The sequence below is a fragment of the Setaria viridis genome, chromosome 4 (genome assembly GCF_005286985.2).
Source record: "Setaria viridis chromosome 4, Setaria_viridis_v4.0, whole genome shotgun sequence".
NCBI lineage: Eukaryota > Viridiplantae > Streptophyta > Magnoliopsida > Poales > Poaceae > Setaria > Setaria viridis.
Genome location: NC_048266.2, coordinates 39,457,364 through 39,484,335, shown reverse-complemented (window position 1 = coordinate 39,484,335; position 26,972 = coordinate 39,457,364). Strand labels below are relative to the sequence as shown.

Here is a 26,972-nt window from a genome sequence, read left to right as displayed (position 1 = left end):
TTGAGCTAAAGGATAGTCCATGTCATATTAAATATTCGGAGACTAATTAGGAAAACCAAATATAAGCTAATTATATTTAGGGTTGGCTTATGTCGCCCGCCAGCACAGAGAGCTACTGTGCTGGCGATTGGCTTATGTCGCCAGCCAGCACAGAGCACGGTATAAAAGCTCTTGTTCATCTTCCTCCCTAGGCAACCTTCCATTTTGGCGCTTGCCCAAGAGGAGCTCGGGAAAAGCCCAAAAACACTAAATCTAAGGGGGAGGTTTTGCTCTTGATTTCCTTGGAGGAGGTGGTTATATAAGGTGAGTTTGTGCCATTCCAACCTTCGTTAGCTTGTCATCTAGATCCACTGTGCTGGCGGTTGGTTATGTCACCCGCTAGCACAGGTATCCACTATGCTAGCGGGTGGTTATGTCACCCGCCAGCACAGTAGTTCTTTGTGCTGGCGAGCGAGCATCCGCCAGCACAGACCGCCATATGTGCTGGCTCAAAATTGCTGGTGGATGCGGAACCTACTAGTACAGTGGGGTTTTACCCGCCAGTAAAAAGGTTTTCTGGCATAGTGGATGGAGGCTCCAAACTTAATTATGGAGCACTTTTCTTCCTCTTTTTTCCTTCTTTTCTTCTTCTCTTTCTCTAAAATGGAGAGGGTTCTATTGTTTCTCGTATAGTGTTAATTGATATCAATGCTCCTCTCCATTTAAAATTATAAGACATGGCGGTACAGTAGCTCAGCTTATAATTTGACATGTATTTCTATCCGTAACCAAAAAAATATAACGATAAGACAGTACTTTTAAATATAAATCTGATGGCATTACTTTTATATAATAAAACTTACATTTATAAGACTAATTATTAGTTGAAAATATAAGGTTAGAATTTTGTAATGGCTGCTTACGCTCGCGCTTTATAAAAACAATAGATGGAGTAATTTGAAGGCTCCTTCGGGATTCAGGAAGAAAATAATAACAATAGCACTAATAATAATAATGACTCAAGACTCGCCTCGTCTCTTTTTCAATTATCTGAAAAAAGCCTCATCGGGTCTGATAATTTAACTAAGTGATCCAAGGTAACGTCACGCGTGACGACTACAGCTCTGGTCCTGCTACTAGTCATAAACTATAAATACGGAGTATTTGTTTTCTATACCTCCTGCTTCTGACTTTTGAATCTAGAGGATTAAGTACTAGATGTCACCCTTCTTACGAGATGTGGTATATGCTATGTAGGTATAGTAAGATGGCTGGTGTATGCTATGTAGGTATAGTAAGATGGTAAGAAAAACATGCGCGACATAAGAGCTCGTGCCGGTACAAATACATGGGTCGCTGGTAGTGGTAGTATAATTTTAATTTGTATCTTTTACGTCTTCATTAAATCACCAACAACTTGAAGCCGCTGGTTGGGTCAATGGTCACCCAACAAAAACCAAAAAGAGCCATGTGGTTACGCCAACCGTGCTCATGCCAGCATTAGCTCACCTCTGTTTGAGTCTATTTTTTGGGTGGTTGCAGATGATGCTATACATACAGCATATAGTATGTTTTTTTGACCGAATACAGTATAGTATGTTGTGAACATTATTATTTCAACTTATTCGGTTGCATGTATTGGCAAGCAACTCGGGAATTCATTTCATGCCAGGAAGAGAGTTGCGCTTGTGCCATTAATTCGGTTCGTCCATCCCAATCAATACCCTGTTAAGTTACTTGGATTATAGTTTATACAAGCAATTTGCTCGGAAATAAAGAAGATGTGTTGTATGTAACATTTTATACCTGAACACATTTTAGCGTTCAACATCCATATTAAAGACAATGTTGTAGTGTCCGAATTTTTACTTAACCTAATTCTATAGTAAAATTCACTATGCCGAAGTTTTCTGCTGACGGTCAAAACGTGTTTGTGACGACAGTTTGAGCACCCGCCAACAAGCTTGAGTCAGTAGAAATGGTAATATGTGCTGACGGGTGCTCAACCACCAACATAAATACATCTTGCGCTGGCGGGTGCTTGTATCACCCATCAACGTTGCTTTTCCACGGCAAAAAAAAAAAGCGCCACCAGCGGCCACAGCCGCCGACAGCAGCGTTGCAGGTGCACGGCACAAAAACAAATTATACTCGACTGCAGCTGGCTGCACCGTCCGTCCCTCCACTGCTGAGAGTAGCCGATAGCTCCGCTGACCGCAATGTGTGACGCCATAGCTCCTCGCCGCCGTTCCTCCACGAGAGCCGGATGCACCATTTTTAGCCACTTCTCTGCACCTGAAAATCGAGGTGCTAGCATAAATTGTTTCTAGCGTAAATATTGCACCTGGAAACTGCATTAACTCTGGGGCAGTTTAAGAATAAACCCATCAGTGAAAATTGGTTATAACTAGAAATTAATTTGCATTGGGTGCCAAAGTCCTTTGAAGCATCCCAATTTATTTCCTTCCCTTCCATGCATATGCTATGCTACTCAACAAGAGAAAAATAGCAAAATTCGACCGTTTGTGACACCAAGGTGTGTCATATAGATAGCAACCTCTTTTATTTTCGAGTGGTGTCTGACTTTTGATGATGAGGCTAGTTATTATTATCTTCTCGACTAGTATATATTTGTACAAATTAATATAATGTCGCGTCACTCCCTTAGCTAATTGATACTCAGAAACCAATATATAATGTATAGTCTACATGGAACTCAGTATACATCAACGGTTTAAGATGTCAGTGGTCTTTTTTACGATTTCAACTCTTGTTAAGTTTGGCCCGGCTGGCCGGGCGACACCTCATTGCATCTGGTGCCATCCCATTGCATTTGGTGCCACCTAATTCTCCCAGCAAAACAAATTGACCAAGACAACTGAGTATCAAATAAAAGTTCCAGTCGCTGTTCGATGAGCATAGAAAGGCCTGCTAGCAAATTAGAAACACCCATCGCAAAACAAACGCATCCAATGGTCAAATCGACCCAACGAGAGCAATGATTAGTTTGGTGGAATAATACTCCAGACAAATAAAACTGGATGGAGAAGCTACGTATAGTACTCCCTACACCGCCGGGAGTTCTGCACTGTACTACGGACGTGGATATATATGTTACTATTACTAATTAATTGTAGGTTCATTTCGAGTCTTCATGTTAATCCTCACTATTAAAGAAAAAATTCTTATAAAAATCATAAATATCCTACGATTCCTGCCAAAAGAAAAAATTCTTATAAAAATCATAAATATCCTACGATTCCTGCCATCAATCTGGTAAGCTATAGCAATTAGATCTATTATATTTCTTTTAAAAAAAATTACACACATCTGTCATCATAAAAACAGTATAAAGTAATCCCTAAATCTATATTTAAATTATCCATCTATTGTTTTGAAAAAAAATCTATATTTAAATTACCCAACTCTATAATTATAAAAAATAACGTAAAGTAACATCTAATATACCCTACGCTATTATGAAAAGTAACTTAAAACATCCCCTAAAATTGTATCCAAATTACTCATATAGGCTGCCATTAAAATAGTCTAAAACAAACTTGTAATTATAAAAAATATACATGATATCCTAAAGCTAAGTACACTATTCTAAATTACTTGTTTATATTTAATATAGAAAATACTAACTTAAAATATATATGCATGATATGCATCGTCATTTAGACTGGTATACATGTATGGAGGAGGCGATAAGAATAATGATTTTCATGTTAAACACATAGCTTAAGCTAAGAGTTCAATTTAACTTAAACAGATACCAACACATATGAAGGTGCGAGTAAAGTAAATAAAATATAAATATGTGAAAGCAATGGGTTGATGGCCTATATAAACACGGGAAAGACGTGAGAGGCAAGCACAGGTTGCTCGTAGACAACTCACCTCCCTCTTGCGTTCTCGCGGACAACACACGTACACCTTCTGATCGAGCTTCCAATAATCTTTCTCACAAAACCCACACAAACATCGTCACAACAGAAGCATTATGGCTGACTCGGCCGTGAACTTCGTGGTGGGCCGACTGGGAGAGTTCGTGGTGAAGGAGGCTGCGTTGCTCCAAGAGGTGGGCAACGACGTGATGCTGCTCAAAGACAAGCTCCAATGGCTGCAGATGTTCGTCCAGATGGCGGACCACGAGCGCCGGCAGGCGGGCGGCGGCGCCTACAAGGACGTGTGGGTGCAGCAGACGCGGGAGGTGGCGCTGGAGGTGGAGGACGTGCTGGACGAGTTCATGCTCCGCGTCGACATAGAGCACGCGCTGCCCCTCTGGAACAAGTTGCTCAAGATCCTCTCCACCTGCGGCACCCAGATATCCGTCCGCCATGCCTTGTCAAGGAGGATCTCCATGATCAGAGCAAGGCTGGAGCAGATCTCCCAGCACAGAAAAGACTACATCCCAGACGAGCAGTCTCCCCCAGCTGCAAAGGCGGCGCCGTCTCCGTCCATAACCACAACGGATGGCTGGTATGGTATACTCTCCTTACATCGATCAATTACACATTTACACCTCAATTCGATCAGTCAGTCAAAAACAGATAGGTAGCCACTACTGGAATCCTCCGATTTGCCTACCGTTTTTCTCTTTCCGTAGGTAGAAAAGTTTTGAGTACTCTAGAGAAGATTTAGTTCCCTAAAATAATAATGAGTCAGAAAAACCATACATAGGAAAGCCTCAGTATTCCCTATGAAATTGATGATTCCTCGGGAGAAAATAGGGAGGTGGTCGTGGTGGTCGCCATCATGTACCCACATAGGTAACATGGAACAGTGACGGAGCCAGAAATTTTAGAGAGCCTGGGCGAGACAATACGCCGAGCTAACAATGACAAGCAATGCACATGAGTATATTATATAACATACATATAATATTAGGAAACCATGATAGATTCAAATTAAGATATTAAAATCATTTTTCAATACACAATTTCAAGACTTAGATAATGAAACACAAAAGATAAACCTAAATGCTATTGATAACTACGGCTGCACACGAGCAGGCGACTTTTCAAGTTTTGAAACCGTCGAAGAATAGTAGCTTCATCAAGTGAATTGAATAGTTGTCTCTCAATGTGTCACCATCAAGTTGTTGAACCAATCATCAGCAATCTTATTGTGGGATTTAGACTTGATAGTCTTCATAGCTGAGAAAGCCCTTTCAACAGTTGCTGTTAACACTGGCACCAACAATGCCAATTCAATGAGCTTGTAGACCAATGGAAAAAGAAAATATTTTTCAGTTTCAACCATTTTCTGGGACAAACTTGCAATATCTTTGCAATTAGCAAAGGCAGTATACCTCCTTACATGAATAATATAGGCCTCCTTACATGAAGAATATGGAAAAAGCATGCCTCCTTTTGCTCTATACTTAGCCTTTGGGCTAAAGCGCAAGTAGCCGGGGAGCTTGGGTGGCCGGGCCTTGGCTCCGCCACTAACATGGAACCCTAAAAAATAAATACAATTTTTAGTAGGGACGACCGCAAAACTCACAATTTATTCACACCTTACAAAATGATGAGCTAAATTAATACCCATCACATTCCAACACGTACAGAGTAACTTAATTTCGTTGGCAATTTTACGAGAAGCGGTGCAAATACATAAGCGGTACTGTTAGCTAGGTGAATGTATTTGTTATCTATCTAACATATGATCGAGTTGCTCACAACCGCTTTGTTAATTACTAATGGTATGCTGACATATACATGGTGCGCGTGCATGCTCCGATCCCTACGGGGCACACAACATGTTACATGTCCAACAGAGAGGCAGTTGTGGTTGTATGGTTTGTATAGGTGAGTTGGCTCGACGAGGATGTAAAGGGCTGAACCACAAGAGCCTCAAATCCTTTTGAGGATGAGACCATGTGACTAAGCTCGACATAAACCCATTACCTTATATTAGCTTATATAATACTAATACACGAACTCCTTTCCTACTGCCCCACAAGGGACGCCAAAAGCTTTGCCAAGAATTTTATTAATTAATCCTAGCTAACTATAAATATTCCCAAGCTTAATTCATGCGTGACTCCATGTAGGGATGACGAGCCGAGAACTGGCTTCACCGAGGAAAGTTCATCGCTGGAGCACATGCTTATCAGCGGTGATACGAAGAGATCGATCGTGTCGATCGTCGGGGAGAGTGGCATTGGCAAGTCCACTCTTTTACGGATGGTGTTGGACAGAGATGTGGTCAAGAAGCACTTCGATGCTCGTGCTTATTGGCTGAATCTCCCACCACGCACTACAAAGGCCGATGCACTATGCCTGATTTACAAGCGCGTGTGCCCTTCTGCTCGTTCCCCCGTGACCGAGGAAAAAATTCGTGGTGCCCTCAAAGAGTATCTTGAGGGCAAACGTTATGTGATTGTGTTGGATGGTATGGATAAGCTCTTTAATTGGAGTTCTGTGCTGAGCGTCCTGCCTGACGATGACCTTGGAAGCAGGGTGGTTATCATGGATGCCCTCTGTGGCAATGAAGCTACAATTACAGGGGTTCGTGTACTCAGAGTACCCCATCTCAATAACGAAGAGAGCCACTACCTGTTCTGTCGTCATGCTCTTGGGAGTGGTAACAAGCACCTCAGCAAGTCTTTTGGCAGTAAAGACTTGTCAAACAGAGAATTCAACAAGAAAATAATGGACAAGGTGCTTAAGATAACAACCGGCTTTCCTTTGGCAATCCAACTTTTAGGTCGGCTCCTTCGGCGAAAGGAGTTCCCCGACCAGTGGATAAATGTGCTCAACCATCTCAACGACATGGAGCGGTCTAGTCGTCTCGAGCGCATATTGGCACTAAGCTTTGATGATCTTCCACATTCTTTGAAGTTGTGTTTCTTGTATTTTTCCATGATGCCACTGAACATAAACTACACTGCAGCGGTGTTGGTGAGGCGATGGGCTGCCGAGGGATTCCTCAAGCCAAATAAGGGAGAAAGCATGGAGGATGTTGGGTACAATTATCTGAAAGAGCTTATTTCAAGAGGTATGCTGAATATAAGTTGGAAGGGACCCTTAACCTCTAAAGGGTTGATCCGAAGTGTGTTTATCCATCGGCGGCTTCATTCCATGGCACGGTTAGAAACACAAAAGGGTAGTTTCCTTGATATCTATGACAGTACTGACATCCCATCATCGGCAGTTGTTCGCCACCTCTTCATCAAGAACTTCAGGAATGTTGCCGACATCCATAAGGATGCTCCTTTTCCTAAGCTACGGTCCTTAAGGTGTCACTTCTCCAATCCGGAGCCTGTCCGATACCACTTCTCTGAGTATTGGAAGATTGTAAGATGCAACTCTCCTGAGTACTTGAGGTGTGATTCGGCAGCAGGTGGTGGGGATGCTACCGCTATCAATGTTGATCAACCAAACCACTACCATTCTCTCAAACATCTATTAAGATCCAAGCTACTGCGAGTGATCGAGCTACGAGGATTGCAACTAAAAAAGCTACCTCGCGCAATCGGTGACTTGGTCCATCTAAGGTACCTGTGCATCCGGAGTAGCAGCCTGGTAGAGCTGCCATCAACAATTGCAAAACTATCTAACCTACAGACGTTGGACATACAGGAAACTGGCAGGGTGCAGAAAGTTCCACAAGCATTCTGGTTGATACCAACGCTACGACATGTTCTAGCAGAAAAGCTAACACTACCCAACTCAGTTGGGTTGCTCAAGAACATGCAAACACTCCGGGGCGTGGTCGTCTGTGCTCATCCATGGCACAAAAATAAGAGCCCGTTGCACAAAATGGTTAATCTTCGACGCTTGGAGATCTCGGGGTTGAAGGATCACCACTGGGTCATCCTTTTGGATGCGTTCGAGAGGTTGGAGTCGCTCATTCGCTTGCACCTCAAGGCCAGTAGGGGTGACACCATCCCAATCACTCTATTCACGAGATCTAGCCTGCGGCATCTACAACTCCTAGAGCTACACGGAAGGATCGACATGTTAGCTGAAGGGGCAGAAGCTCCGTTTGCGCTGGAAAACCTTAGCTGGTTGCTTCTCAAGTCTTCATTGGTGGACCAAGACTTCATCGACAAGTTAGGCACGCTCCCGCGCCTTGCGGAGCTAGTGTTGTCGAACGAAGCATTTCAAGGGAGAGAGCTTGTTTTCTCCCATGGAGGAAGTGGGTTTGGCAACCTGACGGACCTTTTACTCCGTGAGCTCAGTGAATTGGAAGAGTGCAAGATCGATCCGGCCCTTACAAAACTGAAGAAACCTGAAGTGGTGAGCTGCGCCATGATGAAGCAATAGCTTGTTGGAGGGGAACAAGTAGTAACGGGGCCTATCGGGGAATTGGAGGTAGCTGCTTCAGTTGAAACTCCATGACGGGAGTATATATTACTGTACATATGTTAATTAGCTGTTTATACTATTATATCTGTTCGTTTCGTTCCTAGTTTTTCCAACTTACAAGTATGTACTGAGCTGATTTGGTCACTGCGAGCGTCTTAGGACAGCTCGTGTTGTAATGAAAATTTCAAATCGTCAAAAAGATATGCAACTCTCCTGCATATTATTAGTTGCTTTGATTAAATAGATTTGCTTGTTATGTTATGCTAATCAGATCAACCGAATGATAATAAATCAGTAGTGCAGCAGTGGTCTTGATTAATCGTAGTAGTGCTGCTTGGCCGTCGCTGCTAAAACATACGAATATATGGGCACGTGGCCTTGTCCTTCCTTATTCGGAGAGTAGTAGGGAAAACGAGATCTTAGAGTAAGTACATTGCTATAAGTCAGCAGTATTATAGGTCGTCTCATGCAGTGCCACGTAGGATTTTTGATGATGTGGAGGAGAGAAAAATATGTCGTTGTTTCGCGAAACAACGACCTTATGAGCTAAATAGTAGGACTACGAGACAACTCAACAACCATTGTACGAGTTATTGTTGTCATGCAACTCATAATATTTTCTTTTTTCATATGCACAAATTAACGAATTATATAGCTCTACTAGACAACTTATAATACAATCCATTATACGGGTTGTCTGTTGAGTCATCTCAGGATTATATGTTAATGCATGAGACCGTCTATTAGACGACACCAGTGTACTTATCTTTATCCGGACATCTCAAGAATGTGGACGCCGCAGCGTGCTGCGGCGGCGGGCGGCTGGGGGGCCAGAGCGGATGCCGGCCCAACTCGACGCTGTGCGTGGACCGCAGGCAGGCGCTACCTGTTCTGCGACTCGGCGGGCCATCCGACCCAGCGGGCCGCGAAGCTCATCGCGTCGGCCTTCTACGATGGCCCGCCCAAGTTTGCCGCACCGGTCAACTTGAAGCAGCTGGTCCGCCAAAGAACATGGTGGGTGATTAGGCCAACCATGCATATGAAACTACTCATTCCTGACAGTGAATGTTATTCACTGTTAGGAAATGATGGAACTTAATAAGAGTTGCTCTACAAAGCAAATTAAAATCAATTTTATGTGCTCTTTGTTTTTTTCAACGATGGAGGAAGCCTATTAGCCTAATTATAGAGTAAGGTGTATTGACGATTATTGAACTTGTTCGGTGTCAGTTAATCCCATAAACAGAGCCAGAGCTCTCAAGAGAATGGCTATCCCATTTTCTAAGTTAAAATTTAGCATGTCTATTGGAAAAGTGTGCTCCAACAGAGTTTCTATCTGGATGGTTATTCCATCCGGCTTACAAAATACTCACCCAGATTCTCCAAACTTGGCAAGTGGGTTTGGCTTGCTAAATGTGGGTCCCATGTCAAAAATGGAGAGTGCAAAATGATGAGTCTAGTGTGAAATGGAAAGGCTGTTGGAGTGGAGAGAGAGTATATATTTTTAGAGAGAAATTTAACTATTGGAATTTGAAAAGTGAGAAATGGATAATTTGTTGGGATGAGCAACTTAATATAAAGAGAAATCTTTATGGTAACTTTATTACAGAGTGAGTTGGTCTGACAAATCACAAATCTGCCTCTTTAAATTTGACATCGGGTCTTTAAATTTGACATCGGGTGTTATTATTATTTAGATACCTAAACACTGTCTTCCGAAAATTTAGCTTTGGATTTACCTAAACATTTTTTTTTCTAGATCCGGACATACGCAGTTTATTTTATTGACAATAACTAAGATATAACGAAAAAATAGTTATGACCCTCCGCATCCCGAGAGCGTCCCACATCAAGACCGCCAGAAAACATACGTGGCAGGATCAAATGTCCTGTCCTTCTTATCCGGAGAGACAGCCTCTATCCATCCGTGCATGCATGTTGATGCCTGCTTTGCTGTCGCTTCGTCATCAGCTACCAGGCCGGCCCCACTCCCCCATGCCGCCCAGCTTCACACACGATGCTGAGTCTGGTCCTCATCCGCCACCACTTTCCCGGCATTCTGCATGGCACGTATCACACCTGCAACGTATCTCTCATCCAGTAATCCGATGTCGATCTGTACTGTCAGTGCAAATTCCACCGATCGATCGAGCCATGCAGTCCCGATGCCCGTAGAAACGGAACACCTACGAGTAGTGTGTCTCAGTGGTCGTCAGGTGAGGGAAGAGTCGGTTGACAGGTGAGCGAAACCTTCCGAACTTCCAACCAAAAATAACCCATGATTCAAAAGCGTGCATCTCCCATGCCGATCACACCGCCAGCACAACAGCTTACAGATTACTAGTGTGGGGGTGTACTCTGCTGCCCTGCATCCAACAACACTACAACAGCTACCCATTGCAGTTGCAGAGGAAGAGCAAGAAAGCAATGGCGACCTCCCTCCCGGCAGCGCCCCTCCTCGCCCAGCTCCCGTCCCACGCCACCAGGTGCGCCTCCGCTCCATCCCATCCACCCACTTCGACTCACCGCGTCGCCTCTGAACGCTTCCATTCGCAGGCCCCTGCGGCGGCACGGTGGTGGCGCCGCACGAGCTGCTCCGCCTCGCTCCGTGGCGGCCACCAGGAGGACGTCGCTCCGCGTCGCCGGCGTCAGGTTAATTAGTCGCCGCTACCTGCAGCTGCTATTCCTCGGCTTCCTGCCCAGCTGATGATGCCCGCCGTTGCCACCATCTTAACTTGCTCGATCTCCTCCCGCACCGATACGATCCAGGTGCGGCGTCGACGGCGCCGAGGCGCTGCGCTCCGGATCCGACGTCGAGGTGCCGCCGCGGTCCGTGCCGGTGCGCGTCGCGTACGAGCTGCAGCAGGCCGGACACCGATACCTCGACGTCAGGTACGCACGCAGCTTACAACCACACATTATATTATCCGGCCCTGTTTCCATGGCCGGGCCAGCCAGACTAGGGGACGCATGGCAGCTACGGCTGCAGGTCCGCTTCCGCCAACGGCAAAGTCCATGTCGCCGCCGGACGCCGGACGGGGCCACGGCGCGGCAGAGAGAGGTCGAGGGGAACAGCTTTTCAGAGCTAGACTAATTCTGCGACTCTGTGTTATTCACTTGTTGTTATAATTTCCCTATAAAAAAAAACATATCGTTATTCAGGCAAACATTGAAGTAACTCGACTGAACTTTTTTCTTTACCAACAGCAGCAAGTGAACTTTCTTTGCTTGCCGATTTCTGCAGAACCGAGGGTGAGTTCAGCGCTGGGCATCCCGAAGGAGCTGTAAATATCCCCTACATGAACAAGACCGGCTCAGGTAATGCCCGCTGTTTTGTCTTGTGTTTGTGTGTCCTGTTTTAGTTGAGATTGTGACAGTGATCATCTCCATGATCTGTCGTCGTTGATTCTCAAAACTAGCTGGGTATGCTGTAATCCTTACTGCTACCGATAACTTTGTGCATGGAGACATCTTGCTTCATCAAGCAGATACAGTCTAGTATAGTCGTGGACTCGTGTTTGCCAACTATAGATCGAGTCCATTTCAGAATTGGAGTCATCAGGACACACCTTTAAAATTACTGACTCACTAGTCACTACTGATGTACATCACTTTTCCCTTTTCGGTTGTGTGGCAATTCCTTTTATTATTTCTTTTCTACGATCAACCGATGAGCATACTGACAGTTTCAGTTGACCAATGTTTAACTGTGGTTAAGTTGCGCATCTGAATTTTTTTTCTTCTTCCTGGCACTCAAAGGAATGACGAAAAATACGCACTTTCTTGAGCAAGTGTCAAGGATATTCGGCAAGGATGATGAGATCATCGTTGTACGTCTTACTGAATACATTACGGTGTCCAAATAATTAACTTCTTGTTTTTTTCAGTTGTTTTATCTATATGTATCTGAAACTTTCGAGTCTTTATTTCCAGGGATGCCAAAGTGGCAAGAGATCTCTCATGGCAGCGACTGAGCTCTGCTCTGCTGTAAGCATGATCTCCCCCGGCCCATCGTATCTATTCTAGCACAACCAACAACCGGCCCATAGATTTACGTGGTTTGTGCTGTTTTCTCTCTTGCAACCATTTTTCAGGGCTTCACCGCTGTGACCGACATCGCTGGTGGATTTTCTTCTTGGAGGGAGAATGAGCTGCCTATCACCCAGTGATCTCTGAAGTCCAACATCTGTCAAGGCAGCCTAGCTCAAGGATTGTACATAACATTTCCCGGCTTTCGAAGTAACACTTATTGCTGAATAAATGGAGCCTGCAAAGCAGAATGGTAGCAGGACTACTTAGGGTTTATGTAATCCCTTGGATGTTGCAGTTCCACTCTTTCAGCCATTTTTTAGCAGACTGTGATGCGCGCGCAGCACATAAATGTAAAAGGCAAACCTGAGCAGTATTGTGTTACAGAAGTATAATAACAAATAAGTTCAGCATACATCCGTCTATTTTGGGAAACTAAAGAAAGCACATCAAAGCTAAAGCCAGATTTTAAGACTATGACAATCAGAGTTCATCAAGTACTCTGCCGAGACATCCAAAGAAAAAAAAACATGTTAATGATAAATAAAGTGAAGTTCCAGAAACACCATGTGGATAAAGTAGGCTGAATTTTATCCTTTGTCTAAAAAAAGAAACACAAGGAAAGGACCATAGGATCTATTTTTTACTAATAAACTATGCATTGGCTCCTTCCAAATATACAACTCAGATAACACCAAATAAACATGAAAGTACTAATGAAGATTCTTAATGCAAGCGGGATCACTTAGGACGATATTAGAGCTTGATACCATACATACTGTACCTATGAATCGAATCACGCATTCATCGTCCAGAACAATTTAAATGGATGGAAAAGGATTCTGTACCTGAAGCAAACATTGTAACATGGTTCAAATATCCGAATTAGTTCTGAATTTATCGTATAAATATAGAGTAAAACAGGCATACCTCTTTAGGGTTGAAATATCAGAACTTGAACCAAATTTAAATATTATACTTACAAGTTGGAGTTTACTAGATGATGAGTGGTGCAAATGTTTAAACATTAAAAATTCAACCAAAAGGACTTTCTACGAGGTAATCGGAGTTTATATATAGGTCGAGTTTCCAACTCGAACTCAATCAGTTGCTCGCCAGACTTCTAAAAATCCATAATAATTTAGCACAAGTTTAGTGTAATTTTGAGCAGCCCTGACAACGAAGAGTTGAAACTTCCAGCGGAATTCACGGCGCGACCCTGAAGCATTAGTCGAATTGATGCAACGGCCGATTTCCAGGGGCGCCAAAGTGGCAGGAGATCTCTCATGGCAGCAACTGAACTCTGCTCTGCTGTAAGCCTGATCACCCCATGATCTCTATTCTACCACCAACAACAGCCTCATGGATTTCTGTGCTTTTTGTCCATTTCACCCATGCCAACTATTTTCAGGGTTTCACCGCTGTGATCGAGGTCGCTGGCGGATTTTCTTCTTGGAGGGAGAATGGGCTGCCTATCATCCAGTGATCTGAGCTTGCCAGCATCATATTTCTGAAGCCCCACATTCTGTCAGGGCGGCCTAGCACAAGGATTGTACGTTCTTTCGGGCTTGCGAAGTAATAATACTGAATAAAGGTGCAAAGCAGAATAGTACAAAACTGATTAGGGTTTATGTACTCCCTTGGGTGTTGCATTTCCACCTTTTCAGCCATTTTTTAGCAGACTCTGATGCGCGTGTAGCACATAAATGTAAAAGGCAAACCCTGATCGAGCAGTGTTGTGTTACAGAATTATAATACTAAAACAAGATCAACATACTTCCACCTTTTTTGCAACATAAAGCACATAAAAGCTAAAGCCAGATTTTAAGATTATGACAATCAGAGTTCATGAAGTACACTGCCGAGAGCCCAAGACGTCCAAAGGAAGGACTTGTGTTAATGTTAAATAAAATGAAGTTCCAGAAACACAAGGAAGGTTCCATGGGATTTATTTTTTATATAGTATTAAACAACGTATTGGTTCCCAAATATACTACTCAGACAGCACCAAAACATGAAAGTACTAATGAAGATTCTTAATCCTTAAGCGGGGTCACTTGTATTATGAATTGAACGAATCACAAATTCATCGTGCGGAACAATTTAAATGAACGGAAAAGAATTTTGAACTTGAAGCAAACATTATAACATGGAGTCTCAAATATATATGGTTCAAATATACGAATTAGTTCTATGGTTCTCGTAAAAACATAGAGTAAACCAGACATATCTCTTCAGGGTTGAAATATCAGAACTTAAAACCAAATTTTAGAAATATTTTAGTACATTTACAAGTTGGAGTTTACTAGATGAGCGGTGCAAATGTTTACACGTTAAAAAATTCAAACAAAAAAGACTTTCTGCCAGGTAAATAATTGGAATAGTCTCCAACTTGAATTCAATCGATTACCCGCTAGACTTGTAAAACAATCCATAATTTTGGCACAAGTGTAGTGCAGTAACTTGGAGCAGCCATATAGAAACGGTACGTTTCTTTTTAGATCCCCTTTTTCGCAAAATAAAAATGGCACGGCAGTCAGCAGACGAGGAAGAGGACGGACGGCATTTGAAAACTGAAGAGACGCCTCTTGCATCCGCAATCGGTCTGCCGAATTGAAGAGATCGAGCAATGGCAGCGACCTTGGGCCGCGTCTTCCTCCCTGCGCCCCTCCGAGCCCTTGCCAGGCATAGCGCTGCAGCGAACGCCAAGAGCACGCCCGGCGGCTTCCTTATTAGTGTCAGGTGCGTTGTCACTCTGTTTCTTGCGGATCGGAATCATTCATCAAGCGCTGCATGGTAGGCGGTAGCTTCTTGATTTTTAGGGGAAAGCTATACGATGTCGATGCCTCCGTATTTCTCATCCATGTGTCATCTGATTTGATCGCATTCGCACCCTTACGTGCCATCTCTATAAAGACTCAGAGATCGACATTCTTCTTCGATGGATGAGGGCTAGGGGCAGGGGTTAAGGAACTTTGGAGTTAGGGTTCGGGATTTTAGGGACTACGTACGAGGTTTAGGGATGAATCCGCTTGCATCTCTGGGGAATGTTGATCCGACAGCGCCAACTGTTAGAGACGGGTGGCCTTGATCTATGTCAATAATAAAGTATTAAGGATCCAAAAACAGGTGTGAGGAGAGGAGAAAAATGGAGTACTCAGGTGCTTTTTTTCTGCAGGTGCACAGGCAATGGCGCTGACGGGGCGTTGCAGGCGGAGCCGGAGGTTGTGGTGCCGCGGTCAGTGCCAGTGCACATCGCATACGAGCTTCAGCAGGCCGGCCACCGCTACCTCGACGTCAGGTAAGCCACGGCACGCTACTGGGTAATGTTCAGTATTCCCTTTCCGGTCAGCAGAACCCTGCTCTCTGTGCTGTGAGCCTGTGACAATTAGCAGCAGCAGTAGAGTTCTCACTTCTCACTGAGCACAAAAAATAGTACTGATCAAACAGCATATATTAGCATCTATCACTGAGCAACATAGATTGAATGGAACACAATTTTTCTTATATTCCTTACAGCTATCTGAAATAGCAGTGTCGTGGGAATCTGTCATGGTTCAGTATCATTTTGCCTTTTTTGTTTGCTGCTTGCGCAGAACCGAGTCTGAGTTCCGTGATGGCCATCCCGAAAGAGCTGTAAATATCCCCTACATGTTCAAGACCGGCTCAGGTAATGCTTGCCAACATCCAAGCACATCGTTCTAGTTACTGTTTAATTTGTTTATTGATCAGTTCAGTTTGTGATCAGCCCCACGAGGGTAACCTATATATCAGTGTCGAATCTCAGAGCCTGAATGATCCATTCATGCTGATGAATACTAAAGTACTGATCCATGCAAACGGCATGTGCTTAAGCAAACAGGGACTTATCAAGATGGAGTGCATTTTGACAATTATCATGTGCTTTCAGTAAACAGAATTCCATTCGAGAATCAGGATAGGCATAATCTGGTCAAGTGGTGACGCGCACGCGCTAGTATTTCTTTCTGATACTGATATACAAACTGAAGGCAAAGTAACCCTTTGCTTTCATGAACGCATTATGCTGTCAAGTTGCAACCTTAAAGGCAAAGCAGCAAACTCAAGCGGCGTTTTGGCTCTTCGAATGGGCATAGATAATTTAAAAGCTTTATGATTATGGCCTGGTTACTTCTGTGATTTGGTGTGGTCCTAGGCACCAGCACACAAAGATGAATGTGGGAAAATGTGTAGTTTTATAAGGTTGCCAACTAGACTGAATCCATCTTATAAATGTCGTAGACTCATCACGACACACACCGCTTTATGTTAGTGGCTCCTTACTGTACACCAACGTGTCCTTTCGGCTGTATGACACCTACTGTTCACGATTTCTTTTCTAACACAAACTGATGAAAACCCTAAATTCCCCCAGTTTTACTTTGTGTACATTGATTACATTCTGATTCACATCTGAAAATTTCTGTACTTGCTATCAATCATAGGAATGATGAAAAACTCACACTTCCTTGAGCAAGTGGCAAGGATCTTTGGGAAGGATGATGATATCATCGTGGTTCGTCTGCTGACATCATGAGCTCAAATCAGTTCCTGTTGTTGTCATTCATAATTTTCATTATATTACTAAAAAAACACCTGTTATTTGCAGGGATGTCAAAGTGGCAGGAGATCTCTCATGGCAGCAACTGAGCTCTACTCTGCCGTAAGCTTGATCATCTTACCCTCTATATACTATGTTGCTAATCAGTTCCTGGACCTCCGTTAGTCATGGTGATTTCTCTGAACACAACCACTTCCAGGGTTTCACTGCTGTGACCGACATCGCCGGTGGATTCTCTTCGTGGAGGGAGAACGGACTGCCTATTAATCAGTGATGTTAGCTCCCCAACATTGCCTAACGATCTGCCAAGGCTGCTCTCCTTGGGGATACACATTGCAATCTTCTCGGTGGACTTTTTAATTAATAGTATACAGAATAAAATGGAGACTGGAAAATTGAACAGAAGGAAGGATAGCAGATTAGGGGTTTATGTCTCATTTCACTTGCTCCCTTTAGTATCTCATCATCACCTTTTATTAGCCAATAATAAGCAGACTGAATGCATGTGTAGCACATTGATGTTACTGCCAAATGGAACTGGACTACAGAGAATGATTAGTATCAAAACAAGCTCAGCATACTTAAATTTTGCAAGAAAAAACAAATGCATCCATCAGCAATACCAACACTACGGCAGATTGTATGGCACAACGTTGAGTTATTGGGTCAGATACCGAAAATCAAGCAACTTGTTCACTGAACATATGACACCTGATGATGCGCTTAAATGGCCCTAATGCTATTACTTTTATTTTTGCGAGTAAAGCTATTATTACTTTTCTAGTTTTCTTGTACTAGCTTTTCCATTGTTCATTTGCATCATCAATGTGTCGAGGCTTCTTTGTTTCGTTAGGACAATTCTTAGACCAACATGGTATTGACTCTGATTATAAGGTTGATGTCATTATATTGAGTACTTTATTATGATTATACTCCCTCCGTCCCAAAATAGTATTTGTTTTCTCTCCTACAGCTCCGGACGCAATGAAGCCTCCCCTCCCAACCCCCACCCCCACCCCGATGAGCCCTTCCTACAGTTTTAGCCATGGACGAAGGAGAGGAAGAAGAAAAGAGAGTGAATGAAGAAGAAAAGGGGAAGGGAAGAAAGGAGAGGAGGAAGAGGAGCCCCTCCTAGCTCGCTAGATCTGCCATTGAATAAACACGCCTTGTAAAAAGGAGGGAGTAGCAATTTAAGCAAGAAATTGTTTGCTAGTTGTTAGATGTGTAGGCCATGGGTGGACCATAGGTGTCCCAACCAGCATAACATTAGAATCTGTGTTGCATCCTCACTATGCAGTAACATAGATGAAAGGCTCATAAAAGGGTAATTAAGAGTTCTCATCTTCCTCTGAAATCCTACCCTTTTTCTTCATTTTCTCCATGTATCATGTCAAATCACCATGGGTTTTTACGTTCTTTAGATAATGAATAAACAAAAATTGATGTCTGAAAAGAGGAAAAAACATAACGTGCGGTTATTTGGATGACTTCAAAGTCCAATTTACTTTCATGGACAGTGCCACAGTGGTAGTGCTCCCCTCTATTTCAAATTATATTTGTTTTAAAATTTTTCCTAACCTGCACAAGTACACAAATTGCGCTATTTCACTACAAATTTTGCTAACCCTAAAAGTACTGATGTATGTACACTACATCCGTTAAACTGAAAGGTTGGAGGTGCAAAAGAATTATGTCGGTGTGCTATATTGCCTCACGTCCTAATTCTTAATATGTAGGATTGAATAGAAAAAGCTATTTGGATCGTAAGTACATATGCATCTTGAATTGGAAGCTTACTTGTTACCAATCTCATCTCAACGGTGATCTACATGTAAGAGTTTGTACATGAAAAAGAATTGGAATTTTGAGCTTGTACAAAGTAGACTTAACACGTGTCAAAGCCTCCTCTATGAAAACGTGCAATTTCTAGATAAGAAATAGGACCCTTGTGCAAAAGCGTTCCCAATCCGACGGCCTCCATTCCCCACTCGCAAACCCCCGTCCATTTCACCTCCGCCGAGTAGGGTTTCCCCGCCGCCGCCGCCGCCCGCTGCAGTTCCCCGTCCGTGCACTTATCCGGCGTTGATCTCGCTTAGGAGCGGATATGAAGCCCGTGGTGGGCGTTGTGGTGTCGAACAAGATGCAGAAGTCGGTGGTGGTGGCGGTGGACCACCTCTTCCACCACAAGATGTACAACCGCTACGTCAAGCGCACCTCCAAGTTCATGGCGCACGACGAAGAAGACGCCTGCAACATCGGCGACCGGGTCGGTAACCCCATCCATCCCTCCCCTCCCTTCTGATTTCGTCTCGTGTGCCTGCGAATTGTTTCGATTAGACAGACTGGTGCGGGTCCGTTATTGTATTCTACTGTTGCGCTCCGGTAGCTGGGATGTGAGTTATAGTTAGGCTAATTGATTTAGCTCAAGTTACATTAAGCTCGTTTTGCTGAATCTGTGTCTGATTCTGATACATCAAAAGGAGATAGAAATGACTGCCATGTTACCATTCCTGTATGATGTACTGTTACAGGCTTTTGGCAAATTTCCATTTCGGCTAGCTGCTTAGTAAGTCATAGAATACCCTTTAGGCCCTTTTCTAGGTTGGTTGGACGCCCCCATGTTATTTATCTATGTTCATTATGTATCTGGCAATTGGTGTCAATATAGCCAAACATTAGGGCCACTTAGATGTGTTGATTGATGTGTGTGGTTTTATTGCCTATTTTTGTATCAGTAATACATGTGCTGGTAGGCTTGACTAGTTGAATGAGGTCTGACGGGAGACAGCAGCTAAATGGTCAATAGGATTACACACTTAGTGTTTTCAAAAGCGCCATGTGGGTGGTGAGCAGTACCGAATCACCACTTAAATGGGTTAGGAAGGTTTTCAGTCACTAGGCGCCAGCTGAGGGCTGACTTACATTAGCACTAATGTACTGGTAATCTAGTAATGACAGAGTGCAAATACTACTGTCTGTGATGTTGATACTACTGCCACTCTTTTAGTTATGCTTCTATCTTTTTTCTGTTCCAATGGTGATACCTTTTGTTAATGTCATTCCAATTCATATTTAGGTGAATCTTTTGTACACTTGCTCACCTAGTTTATAAATGTGAGGATCTGCCAAAAGCTCGAGGACTTACTCCTTTGTTTGAGGCTTTTCTTGGCCTATTCAAACCTGCACATTTTTTACTTTGATCCTGAACTGCAGTCACCAAATACCTTGTGTTTGATGCTTCACATGGTGATGAGGTCGTTTGACCAATCTTGGCTTACTAACTAAACCTTTTCATAACTAGGGGCTCCAAATACGATGAAGCTGGCCATGCTTTTGAGGCTGATGAGCTGAAGTTTGAATAAGCTAGTTATCTTACCGGAGAAAAGGAAAATCTAATCTAGGGTAAAAGAAATTTAAACAATTTACCCCAGGAGAGTGTACAGAACTGTGGATATTCAATTTAAAACTAGGATCGATATGTTTTAACCCTGAGATGTGAATGTTCTGATCGTCTGTTAGACAATTTTCATGTGTTTTGACCCACAAAACTTAGATGTGAATGTTTTGAATGTCTGCCAACTTTGGGCAAAGGACATCGTTTATAGTGTGATTTGTCCTATTTTTTCGCTCAATGCAAATTCTTTGATAATGTTAAGTAGTAGTGCTATAACATATTCAACCAGTCCATATTTTATTTTATTTTATTTATGCACTACCCCTAACACCAGACTTGAACAAAGCTTGTCTGGCGGTTACTCTTGGATCCTTGAAATGCTATATTTTCTTTACATTATACTGATTGGGATACAGAAAAAAAGAAGTTTGGTAGCTCCTTATTTCTTGATATATCAATGACATTGAGCTTAACTATTTGCTTTACATCGGAGATTCCTTTTTGGCATTCTGTTCATCTGCTTGCTGGGGATTAGTTTTCCTTTGCACTATTGTTCTGTATATTAGCTTATGTTAGGCTTGATCCTTTGTACCTGCAAGAAATTAGTTTTTTCTTCCAAGATTTTTTTATGACGGCTAGATTATTTCAATTCAGGTTAGGCTGGATCCTTCTAGGCCCTTGAGCAGACATAAGCACTGGGTTGTTGCTGAAATTCTTCGCAGAGCTAAGATGTATGTTCCGCCATCTGCAACGGCATCCAGTGAAAATGATACCAAGGCTAGACAGGCTGGCGTTGCTACCAAATGATCCCGCCTTTAGTTCCTTGGAGACAAAGACACAGTTGCCATTTTTTGTTAATTGAATGTGCATGAGATGTTTAATCCGTGGAAGAAACCATCATTTTTGCTGGACACGGTTTGTTCTTCTGTAGCACCCTTTGTTGGATGGCAGCCAATGGGGATGTAATTACCAGAATCAACTTTCGAGATCCAATGTTTTTTTTTGGCATTTGCATGTTACTGAAATGGGCAAGAACAGAAGGTTCCTCTGTTTTTGGCACATGCGTATATGGTTGGCAGTCTTGTCTTTATGGTTCCATCTGAATCTGATGATACTGAAATGCGCAAGGCCAGATGGCACGGAGGAGCAAAATCCGAAGTAATTGTGAAAGTTGTATGGTAGAGTGATTTTTGTGAAATAATTTTATGTTGGTATGAGTCAATTCTCACTTAACTTGCTGATGCCGCAGCATCTGTGTAAAGTGTGAACTGGTTTTTGTTGTGCTCATTGGTGCTGTAGGTGAATACGAGTATTCAAGAAATTTGGATTTTTGAAAAAGGAAATAAAAATCATTGAAACATGGAAAATGGCAAGCAAATCAAGGAGTTCATGACGAGAGGGTCAATTTTGCAAGCCAATGTTGCCACACGAAGGGAGTGTAAAAAAATCCAAATTTCTCGAGAGTATTCTGCCTTGTTTGATGCAGACTGTTGTAAATTTATGAAGATTCTGAGTATGCCAAGCCGTCAAGGACGACGAGGGCCTTGGCGTACACCATCGTTTCGTTTCGGTCTCGTGCGCTCGAACCGATTGGAGAGGAGTTGGGATCATTTGAAGAGCATAAAATTTGGACCACGTTATCGCGCGACCTATCGCGCAGACACGGATCGCGCCCCCCTATTCCATGCTAACAGCCTAACACAATACGACGCGACTCTCTTTCATGCCTTGTGGTGTCATAATTATTGCAGGATCAGTAGACACCACACTCGTTGCATGGCCTGTACGTGCGGGGTGCAAACTGTTGTTACTGTGCAGTTAGATAGAGACATCGCTTTCACGATGATGCAATCACGGGCATTGAGAAAAATGAGTCTATTTTCCTTAATCGATCATTACTCTCTCATCAATCATCCATTTTCAAATCCAATTGCACCATTGTGATAGACCTACAAAACAAGCTATGTTGCATATGTTTTGAAGCCATTTTACATGACTATCAGTAGTAAGTTATGTATAAGTGCATAGCAATTTATGTTTCAAGATATATGAATACACTGAGAGATATTGTAGACATAGTGTAATAACTTTATAAAGAGAAAATGTGTTAACCTTTGGTGAAGCAATTTACATTATATGTTTACTTGTATATTAGCAAATTTATATAGAGAATACAAATGTATCAACTTAAATAAAAGAGCATGTACCAACTTACACAGGCAGTATAACAATTTATATAGTTTCATAGTATGTCTAGTAACAATTTGTGTAAAGACAATGTGACAATTTATATAAATACTTCATATCAGTTAAAAATTATTATTGTAGCAATTTACGTAAATAATTTGTTGGTAGACTTACACATAAATTGCTACACAAGTAATTTATAAATAGCTACCACTCATTAAATATAAGTTGCTGGTACATAAAACTCTTCCGAAACATATAGGTCATGGTCGTATTTTGTAGATCTCATCTTAAAAAACGTAGTGGTGCAAACGGAATTAAAAAAACGAATACCGTATATAGGATTTATGATAATTTTTATCCTCTTCTTACTAGACTAGAATGTGTTCTTAAAAAAGGGTAAGTGCATGAACTAATTAGTAGACAAGCAGACACGATTGTTCTACATACATAGAATACTCGGGTGCGGCTACCAACAATCCTGCGTGCGTACGAAATTTGGGCCAGCACAGGCCGTAGCTGGGTAGGCTGTCGCTCCGTACGGGTCGCACGCTACGGCTCGCACGTTGGGTTCTACGTGAGTCACAATTTTTTATCGCCTCGCGAGCTAATGTAACTAATGGAATGCTTGTGTTCAATTCGGTTCCCCGAGCAATCCGGTAGCAGCAGTATAGGATAGCACTAGTCGGTGGTTAATCGTCACTTGCCATGATCGACATGCATTGTTTGGCTCTCCAGTATAAGGGGTCATGACCATCATTAGTGAATTCTGGATTTCGGTTGCTTTCCACCTACTTGATTCCGAATAAATGGGTGTTCTATGACACCTCAAGTGTTCAGTTACGGGCTAAGTGTTTGTTTTAACTGACTGAGATTGTTTTTACTAGTACAGAATATGTTGCACATGTGTTTTTCTCCATCGCCACCTGGTATTTGAATTGAGTGATGGCAACGATCCTCTCGGGCATCAGTGGTCATGTAAATTGGATTGTGCTTAGTTGTTTGACAATTTTCACTCGCAATATTCCTTAACTTTGGAGATCATCTGCTTTTGGCATTTGCATGTTACTGAAATGGGCAAGAAGAGAAGGTTCCTCTGTTTTTATGGTTGGCCGTCTTTGCCTTTGTGGTTCCATCCGAATCTGATACAAAATGTGCAAGGTACGGAAGAGCAAAATCCAAAGTAGTTGTGAAAGTTGGCCGGTAGAGTGGTTTTTACGAGATATTTTTATGTTGGTATGAGTCAGTTCTCATCATTTAACTTGCTGAATGCTGATGCTGCATCTGTGTAAATTAGTTATTTTTGTCGTGCTCATTGGTACTTGTTGACGGCAGTTAGCACGTCAAATTGTGAACCGCAAGCGCACAAGTCAGTTGTACCTTTTCCCTCAAAGTATTCATTCAAGGTTTGTCAATCCATGGATTGGCAGCGAACTGACTAGGTTTGTCAATCCGTGGATCAATTGCATATAAAGGTAAACTTGATATATATGAATGATAGAGCATAGGTTGATCACATCCACAGATACATATGAGATAGCATAACCAAAGGTAATAAGAGCATGTTATCTTCTAATTGTAGATCTAACTAATAAGCAAGCACATCATGCATCTCATCCAAAGCAATCTTTAAACTACTACCTCCGATCAACCTCCCGAAAACCCCTACCCTACATGTAAGCGGACCCCATCACGATCCCCCCTATCGGCGCAGGCAGTTTAAGGGCACAAATATAGATGAACATGTCTAAATATTATGAAGAATCGACATACTAAATCTAACCACCATGATTACACCAAGCATGCTAGATAGTCTAATCCGGAACTACACTAGTAACAAGCATATCCATAATAGACATAAATGATAGAAGAAGGCATTGAGTCGCTAACAGATCGGATGACAAGAAGAACATTGCTTATATTATAGATGTATTTAGATCATCACCTTCATCGATGATCTACTCCTGCTCCTGATCTCCACCATGGCATAGCCACGCAGGGAGGCCATGGTGGCTAAGGTCGGCCTAAGCCATCTTCTAGACAACTTCGAAGACTTGCAGCGCCCCTGAGCTCCCTCTGGTGTATGCCTTTGGTTTCGTCACGTTCTGGTGGATTGATCTCGTGTGTCGATGAATTTTGGACATATTTATAATTTGGAGGACCCGTGGTTTAAATTGAAAGGCAAATGGGCAAAGGAAAGGGGTGGGCCGATCAGCCTGGAGGGGTCCAGGCCGATCGGCCTGGCCCTTTCTTTTACCCCCTCGCGTCCAGCTTCATTGCCAAGTCTTCTTTAATGTTCTGGAACGTTATTTTTGTATGCATGTGGGCCTGACACATCAGTAGCTTCGGGATGAGATTGATCTTCAGTAACTTTTCAAATCTCCGCTCGATCCTCTTTGATTCCGAAGTGATCCTTGTCATATCTTCACAAACTTAACTCTTAAGTTATCTTGGAGAATTGCTCGCCAAAAACTAGCACGGGAGGGGGTAAAAAGACCCTAGGTCGATCGGCCTGGGTCCTTTTTGTTCCTCCTAGTCTTCGTCTTCCTCTAGTCCACTACTCGTTCAAGGCTTTATCATAAAAAAATACATATTTAGCCTAATTTCCTACGAAAATAGAATATCCTTCAAAATATCTTGCATATATGAAAATAGAGTTACTTCAGGTGCCAAATGGCGGGTTAGTATAACAATATGCATGAAAACATTAATTAAATGGTACTAAAAGTGTGTCAATAACGAGCGTCAACAGTACTGCAGAGTATTCCGTCTTATTTACTGCAGACTGTTGTAAATTCATGGAGATCAGAGTTGTAAATTCATGGAGATTCTGATCATGTAGATCTCGATTTTATGTCGGATTGAGCCAGAGCGTTTCCCTGCCGAATGTGCATACTACATTCTCAAACACGTGTGCAATTCTTGCTTGTTTCGACCAACGTTTCTTACCGTTGCGTAGTTATGTCGACGAAATGATCTCCCACTTTATTTTCAACTTGAAACACTAGCACCTCTCAGCTAGAACACATTCTTTTTTTTTGGAAAATAGCAAAAACACGTTCACTGGACACGTCATGTGAGGAGTACATAAACAATTGTGGATATGATGAATGATTCATTCGCTGGCACTTACTCCATCCACCTCAAATTATTAATCATTTTAGCTTTTCTAGATTTACAGACTTTTCTATGCACCAGATATATCCTCCCTTCATTTCAAAATTACTATCCGTTCTAGCTTTTCTAGATACTTAACTTTTACTATGTATCTAGATATATATTATATCTAGATAAGTAGCAAAAGCTATGTACGTAGAAAGGAGTGCGTTAAGCCGTGACTGATCGCGCAGTCCACCAATCGCGCGATCTTATTACATATTGTTGCATGCATATCTCCATTCAGACGGTTGGAAACTGAAACGAGTAGACCATACGAGTTGAGCCATCTTAAAATAAAATGAGCAAAGCATGAGTTAGCAGAGTTATCCCTTTCACATGAGGTTATTGCTGACATTAGCGTGGGAAATTGGGGTTGCACAGGCGCCCTCTTCAGTTGAATTGGGTTCAGAAGAATCGGGCTCACTGGCATCAACCTCTGGAGGCACCTGCAGAGAAGGCAGTTGGCTCAGAAACAAATCGCAACTGCTGCTGCAGAGTGCGAATTTGATTAAAAAGAAGTGATTTTGTTCAGTCACATGGCGTGATCGCACCTGAACAACTCTGAGTGAGAAGGCAGGCTGATTCTCCGAGCGCTTAGCCCTGTCGAGCAGCTGCATGTGCACCAGAACATCCTCCGCCCTCTCGGCGTTCACATCCAACGCGTACCTGACGCTGAAGCGGTGGAAGTGCGCCCAGAGCCTGTCGGCGAAGTCCGGCGCGAGCGCCTCGGTCGCGCCGGCGTCCCTGAGCCGGCGCAGCACGTCGTGGTAGACGCCCAGCCTGGTGCACTCGCTCCCTGGGCGCAGCTGCGGCTGCGCGTGGACCCGGCCTCCCTCCATCGCTGAAAGCACGCCCCCGCGAGGTGTTCGGTGAAATGCGCGCAACGACTCGCTCGGTCGCCGTGGGAATCGTCGCCGGCCTCTCGCCACATCGATGATCCCAACGGCGTACGGCCGCACGACACCCGGCGTTTCGCGCGCGCGGCATCCCGACGGGATATCCGGCGGGCCGTTGACTAGCGTCTGATTGGCCAAGCCAAACTGTTGTGCAGTAACAGCGACGACGGCATGCGCTAGATATAGAATTTGGCATTCCCTTCTCGTCCAAGATTTGTTCGTAGTTGAGTTTTGTTTCGCATGGCGCTTGAGACGATCAACATCACGTCAGCTCGTGATTACTGTATCATGAAACGAGAGTTCAGAATAATGTCCAACGATACGAACTTGGCCCTTCCAGCACTGCAAAACTCAAGTGAAGCTCTCTCTCCATTTCCAGGCAAAACTCAAGCGAAGCGCATGTTTTTTAGAGCCAGATGGCAGTAGAG

The 26,972-nt window shown here is 43.1% G+C and overlaps 5 protein-coding genes across 7 annotated transcripts; 4 read left to right on the top strand and 1 right to left on the bottom strand.

The window, feature by feature from the left end:
* The first annotated feature begins 3,872 nt into the window (after positions 1-3,872).
* On the top strand, positions 3,873-8,561 carry LOC117852012 (disease resistance protein RPM1). 3 transcript variants are annotated; one of them, XM_034733927.2, is made up of 3 exons: positions 3,873-4,464; positions 6,041-7,486; positions 7,572-7,764. In XM_034733927.2, the coding sequence occupies exons 1-3, from the start codon at positions 3,986-3,988 to the stop codon at positions 7,612-7,614; spliced, it is 1,968 nt and encodes a 655-aa protein (XP_034589818.1). In that variant the 5' UTR covers positions 3,873-3,985; the 3' UTR covers positions 7,615-7,764. The 3 variants fall into 3 exon arrangements, with proteins under 3 accessions (XP_034589818.1, XP_034589819.1, XP_034589817.1); XM_034733928.2 differs by lacking the exon at positions 7,572-7,764 and having other exon boundaries at positions 6,041-7,078; positions 7,144-7,391; XM_034733926.2 differs by having other exon boundaries at positions 6,041-8,561.
* Positions 8,562-10,334: 1,773 nt separating this feature from the next.
* Positions 10,335-12,744, top strand: LOC117851234 (thiosulfate sulfurtransferase 16, chloroplastic). Its single transcript, XM_034733012.2, has 7 exons — positions 10,335-10,786; positions 10,857-10,952; positions 11,070-11,192; positions 11,545-11,618; positions 12,060-12,130; positions 12,234-12,287; positions 12,395-12,744. Exons 1-7 carry the CDS (start codon positions 10,728-10,730, stop codon positions 12,467-12,469), a joined length of 552 nt encoding a protein of 183 aa, XP_034588903.1. The 5' UTR covers positions 10,335-10,727; the 3' UTR covers positions 12,470-12,744.
* Positions 12,745-14,855: 2,111 nt separating this feature from the next.
* LOC117853855 (thiosulfate sulfurtransferase 16, chloroplastic) lies at positions 14,856-17,673 on the top strand. The gene is made up of 6 exons (XM_034736137.2): positions 14,856-15,071; positions 15,508-15,630; positions 15,926-15,999; positions 16,793-16,863; positions 16,957-17,010; positions 17,108-17,673. Exons 1-6 carry the CDS (start codon positions 14,959-14,961, stop codon positions 17,180-17,182), a joined length of 510 nt encoding a protein of 169 aa, XP_034592028.1. The 5' UTR covers positions 14,856-14,958; the 3' UTR covers positions 17,183-17,673.
* Positions 17,674-18,864: 1,191 nt separating this feature from the next.
* On the top strand, positions 18,865-21,361 carry LOC117852248 (uncharacterized). Its single transcript, XM_034734262.2, has 2 exons — positions 18,865-19,174; positions 20,957-21,361. The coding sequence occupies exons 1-2, from the start codon at positions 19,013-19,015 to the stop codon at positions 21,107-21,109; spliced, it is 315 nt and encodes a 104-aa protein (XP_034590153.1). The 5' UTR covers positions 18,865-19,012; the 3' UTR covers positions 21,110-21,361.
* Positions 21,362-25,603: 4,242 nt separating this feature from the next.
* LOC117852247 (serine/threonine-protein kinase STY8) lies at positions 25,604-26,697 on the bottom strand. Its single transcript, XM_034734261.1, has 2 exons — positions 26,200-26,697; positions 25,604-26,094 (listed from the first exon to the last, which is right to left on the bottom strand). The coding sequence occupies exons 1-2, from the start codon at positions 26,485-26,487 to the stop codon at positions 25,981-25,983; spliced, it is 402 nt and encodes a 133-aa protein (XP_034590152.1). The 5' UTR covers positions 26,488-26,697; the 3' UTR covers positions 25,604-25,980.
* Between the last annotated feature and the right edge of the window lie 275 nt (positions 26,698-26,972).

What these genes read in the sequence shown, in the direction of transcription:
- LOC117852012 (XM_034733926.2), top strand. Translation starts at nt 3,986, where the DNA reads ATGGCTGACTCGGCCGTGAACTTCGTGGTGGGCCGACTGGGAGAGTTC. An exon ending in ATAACCACAACGGATGGCTG is followed by an intron (nt 4,465 to 6,040) that starts GTATGGTATACT and finishes GACTCCATGTAG; the next exon opens with GGATGACGAGCCGAGAACTG.
- LOC117851234 (XM_034733012.2), top strand. Translation starts at nt 10,728, where the DNA reads ATGGCGACCTCCCTCCCGGCAGCGCCCCTCCTCGCCCAGCTCCCGTCC. An exon ending in CTCCCGTCCCACGCCACCAG is followed by an intron (nt 10,787 to 10,856) that starts GTGCGCCTCCGC and finishes TTCCATTCGCAG; the next exon opens with GCCCCTGCGGCGGCACGGTG. An exon ending in CATGAACAAGACCGGCTCAG is followed by an intron (nt 11,619 to 12,059) that starts GTAATGCCCGCT and finishes TGGCACTCAAAG; the next exon opens with GAATGACGAAAAATACGCAC.
- LOC117853855 (XM_034736137.2), top strand. Translation starts at nt 14,959, where the DNA reads ATGGCAGCGACCTTGGGCCGCGTCTTCCTCCCTGCGCCCCTCCGAGCC. An exon ending in CACCGCTACCTCGACGTCAG is followed by an intron (nt 15,631 to 15,925) that starts GTAAGCCACGGC and finishes CTGCTTGCGCAG; the next exon opens with AACCGAGTCTGAGTTCCGTG. An exon ending in AGGATGATGATATCATCGTG is followed by an intron (nt 16,864 to 16,956) that starts GTTCGTCTGCTG and finishes TGTTATTTGCAG; the next exon opens with GGATGTCAAAGTGGCAGGAG.
- LOC117852248 (XM_034734262.2), top strand. Translation starts at nt 19,013, where the DNA reads ATGAAGCCCGTGGTGGGCGTTGTGGTGTCGAACAAGATGCAGAAGTCG. An exon ending in CCTGCAACATCGGCGACCGG is followed by an intron (nt 19,175 to 20,956) that starts GTCGGTAACCCC and finishes ATTTCAATTCAG; the next exon opens with GTTAGGCTGGATCCTTCTAG.
- LOC117852247 (XM_034734261.1), bottom strand. Translation starts at nt 26,487, where the DNA reads ATGGAGGGAGGCCGGGTCCACGCGCAGCCGCAGCTGCGCCCAGGGAGC. An exon ending in TCTCACTCAGAGTTGTTCAG is followed by an intron (nt 26,095 to 26,199) that starts GTGCGATCACGC and finishes CCTTCTCTGCAG; the next exon opens with GTGCCTCCAGAGGTTGATGC.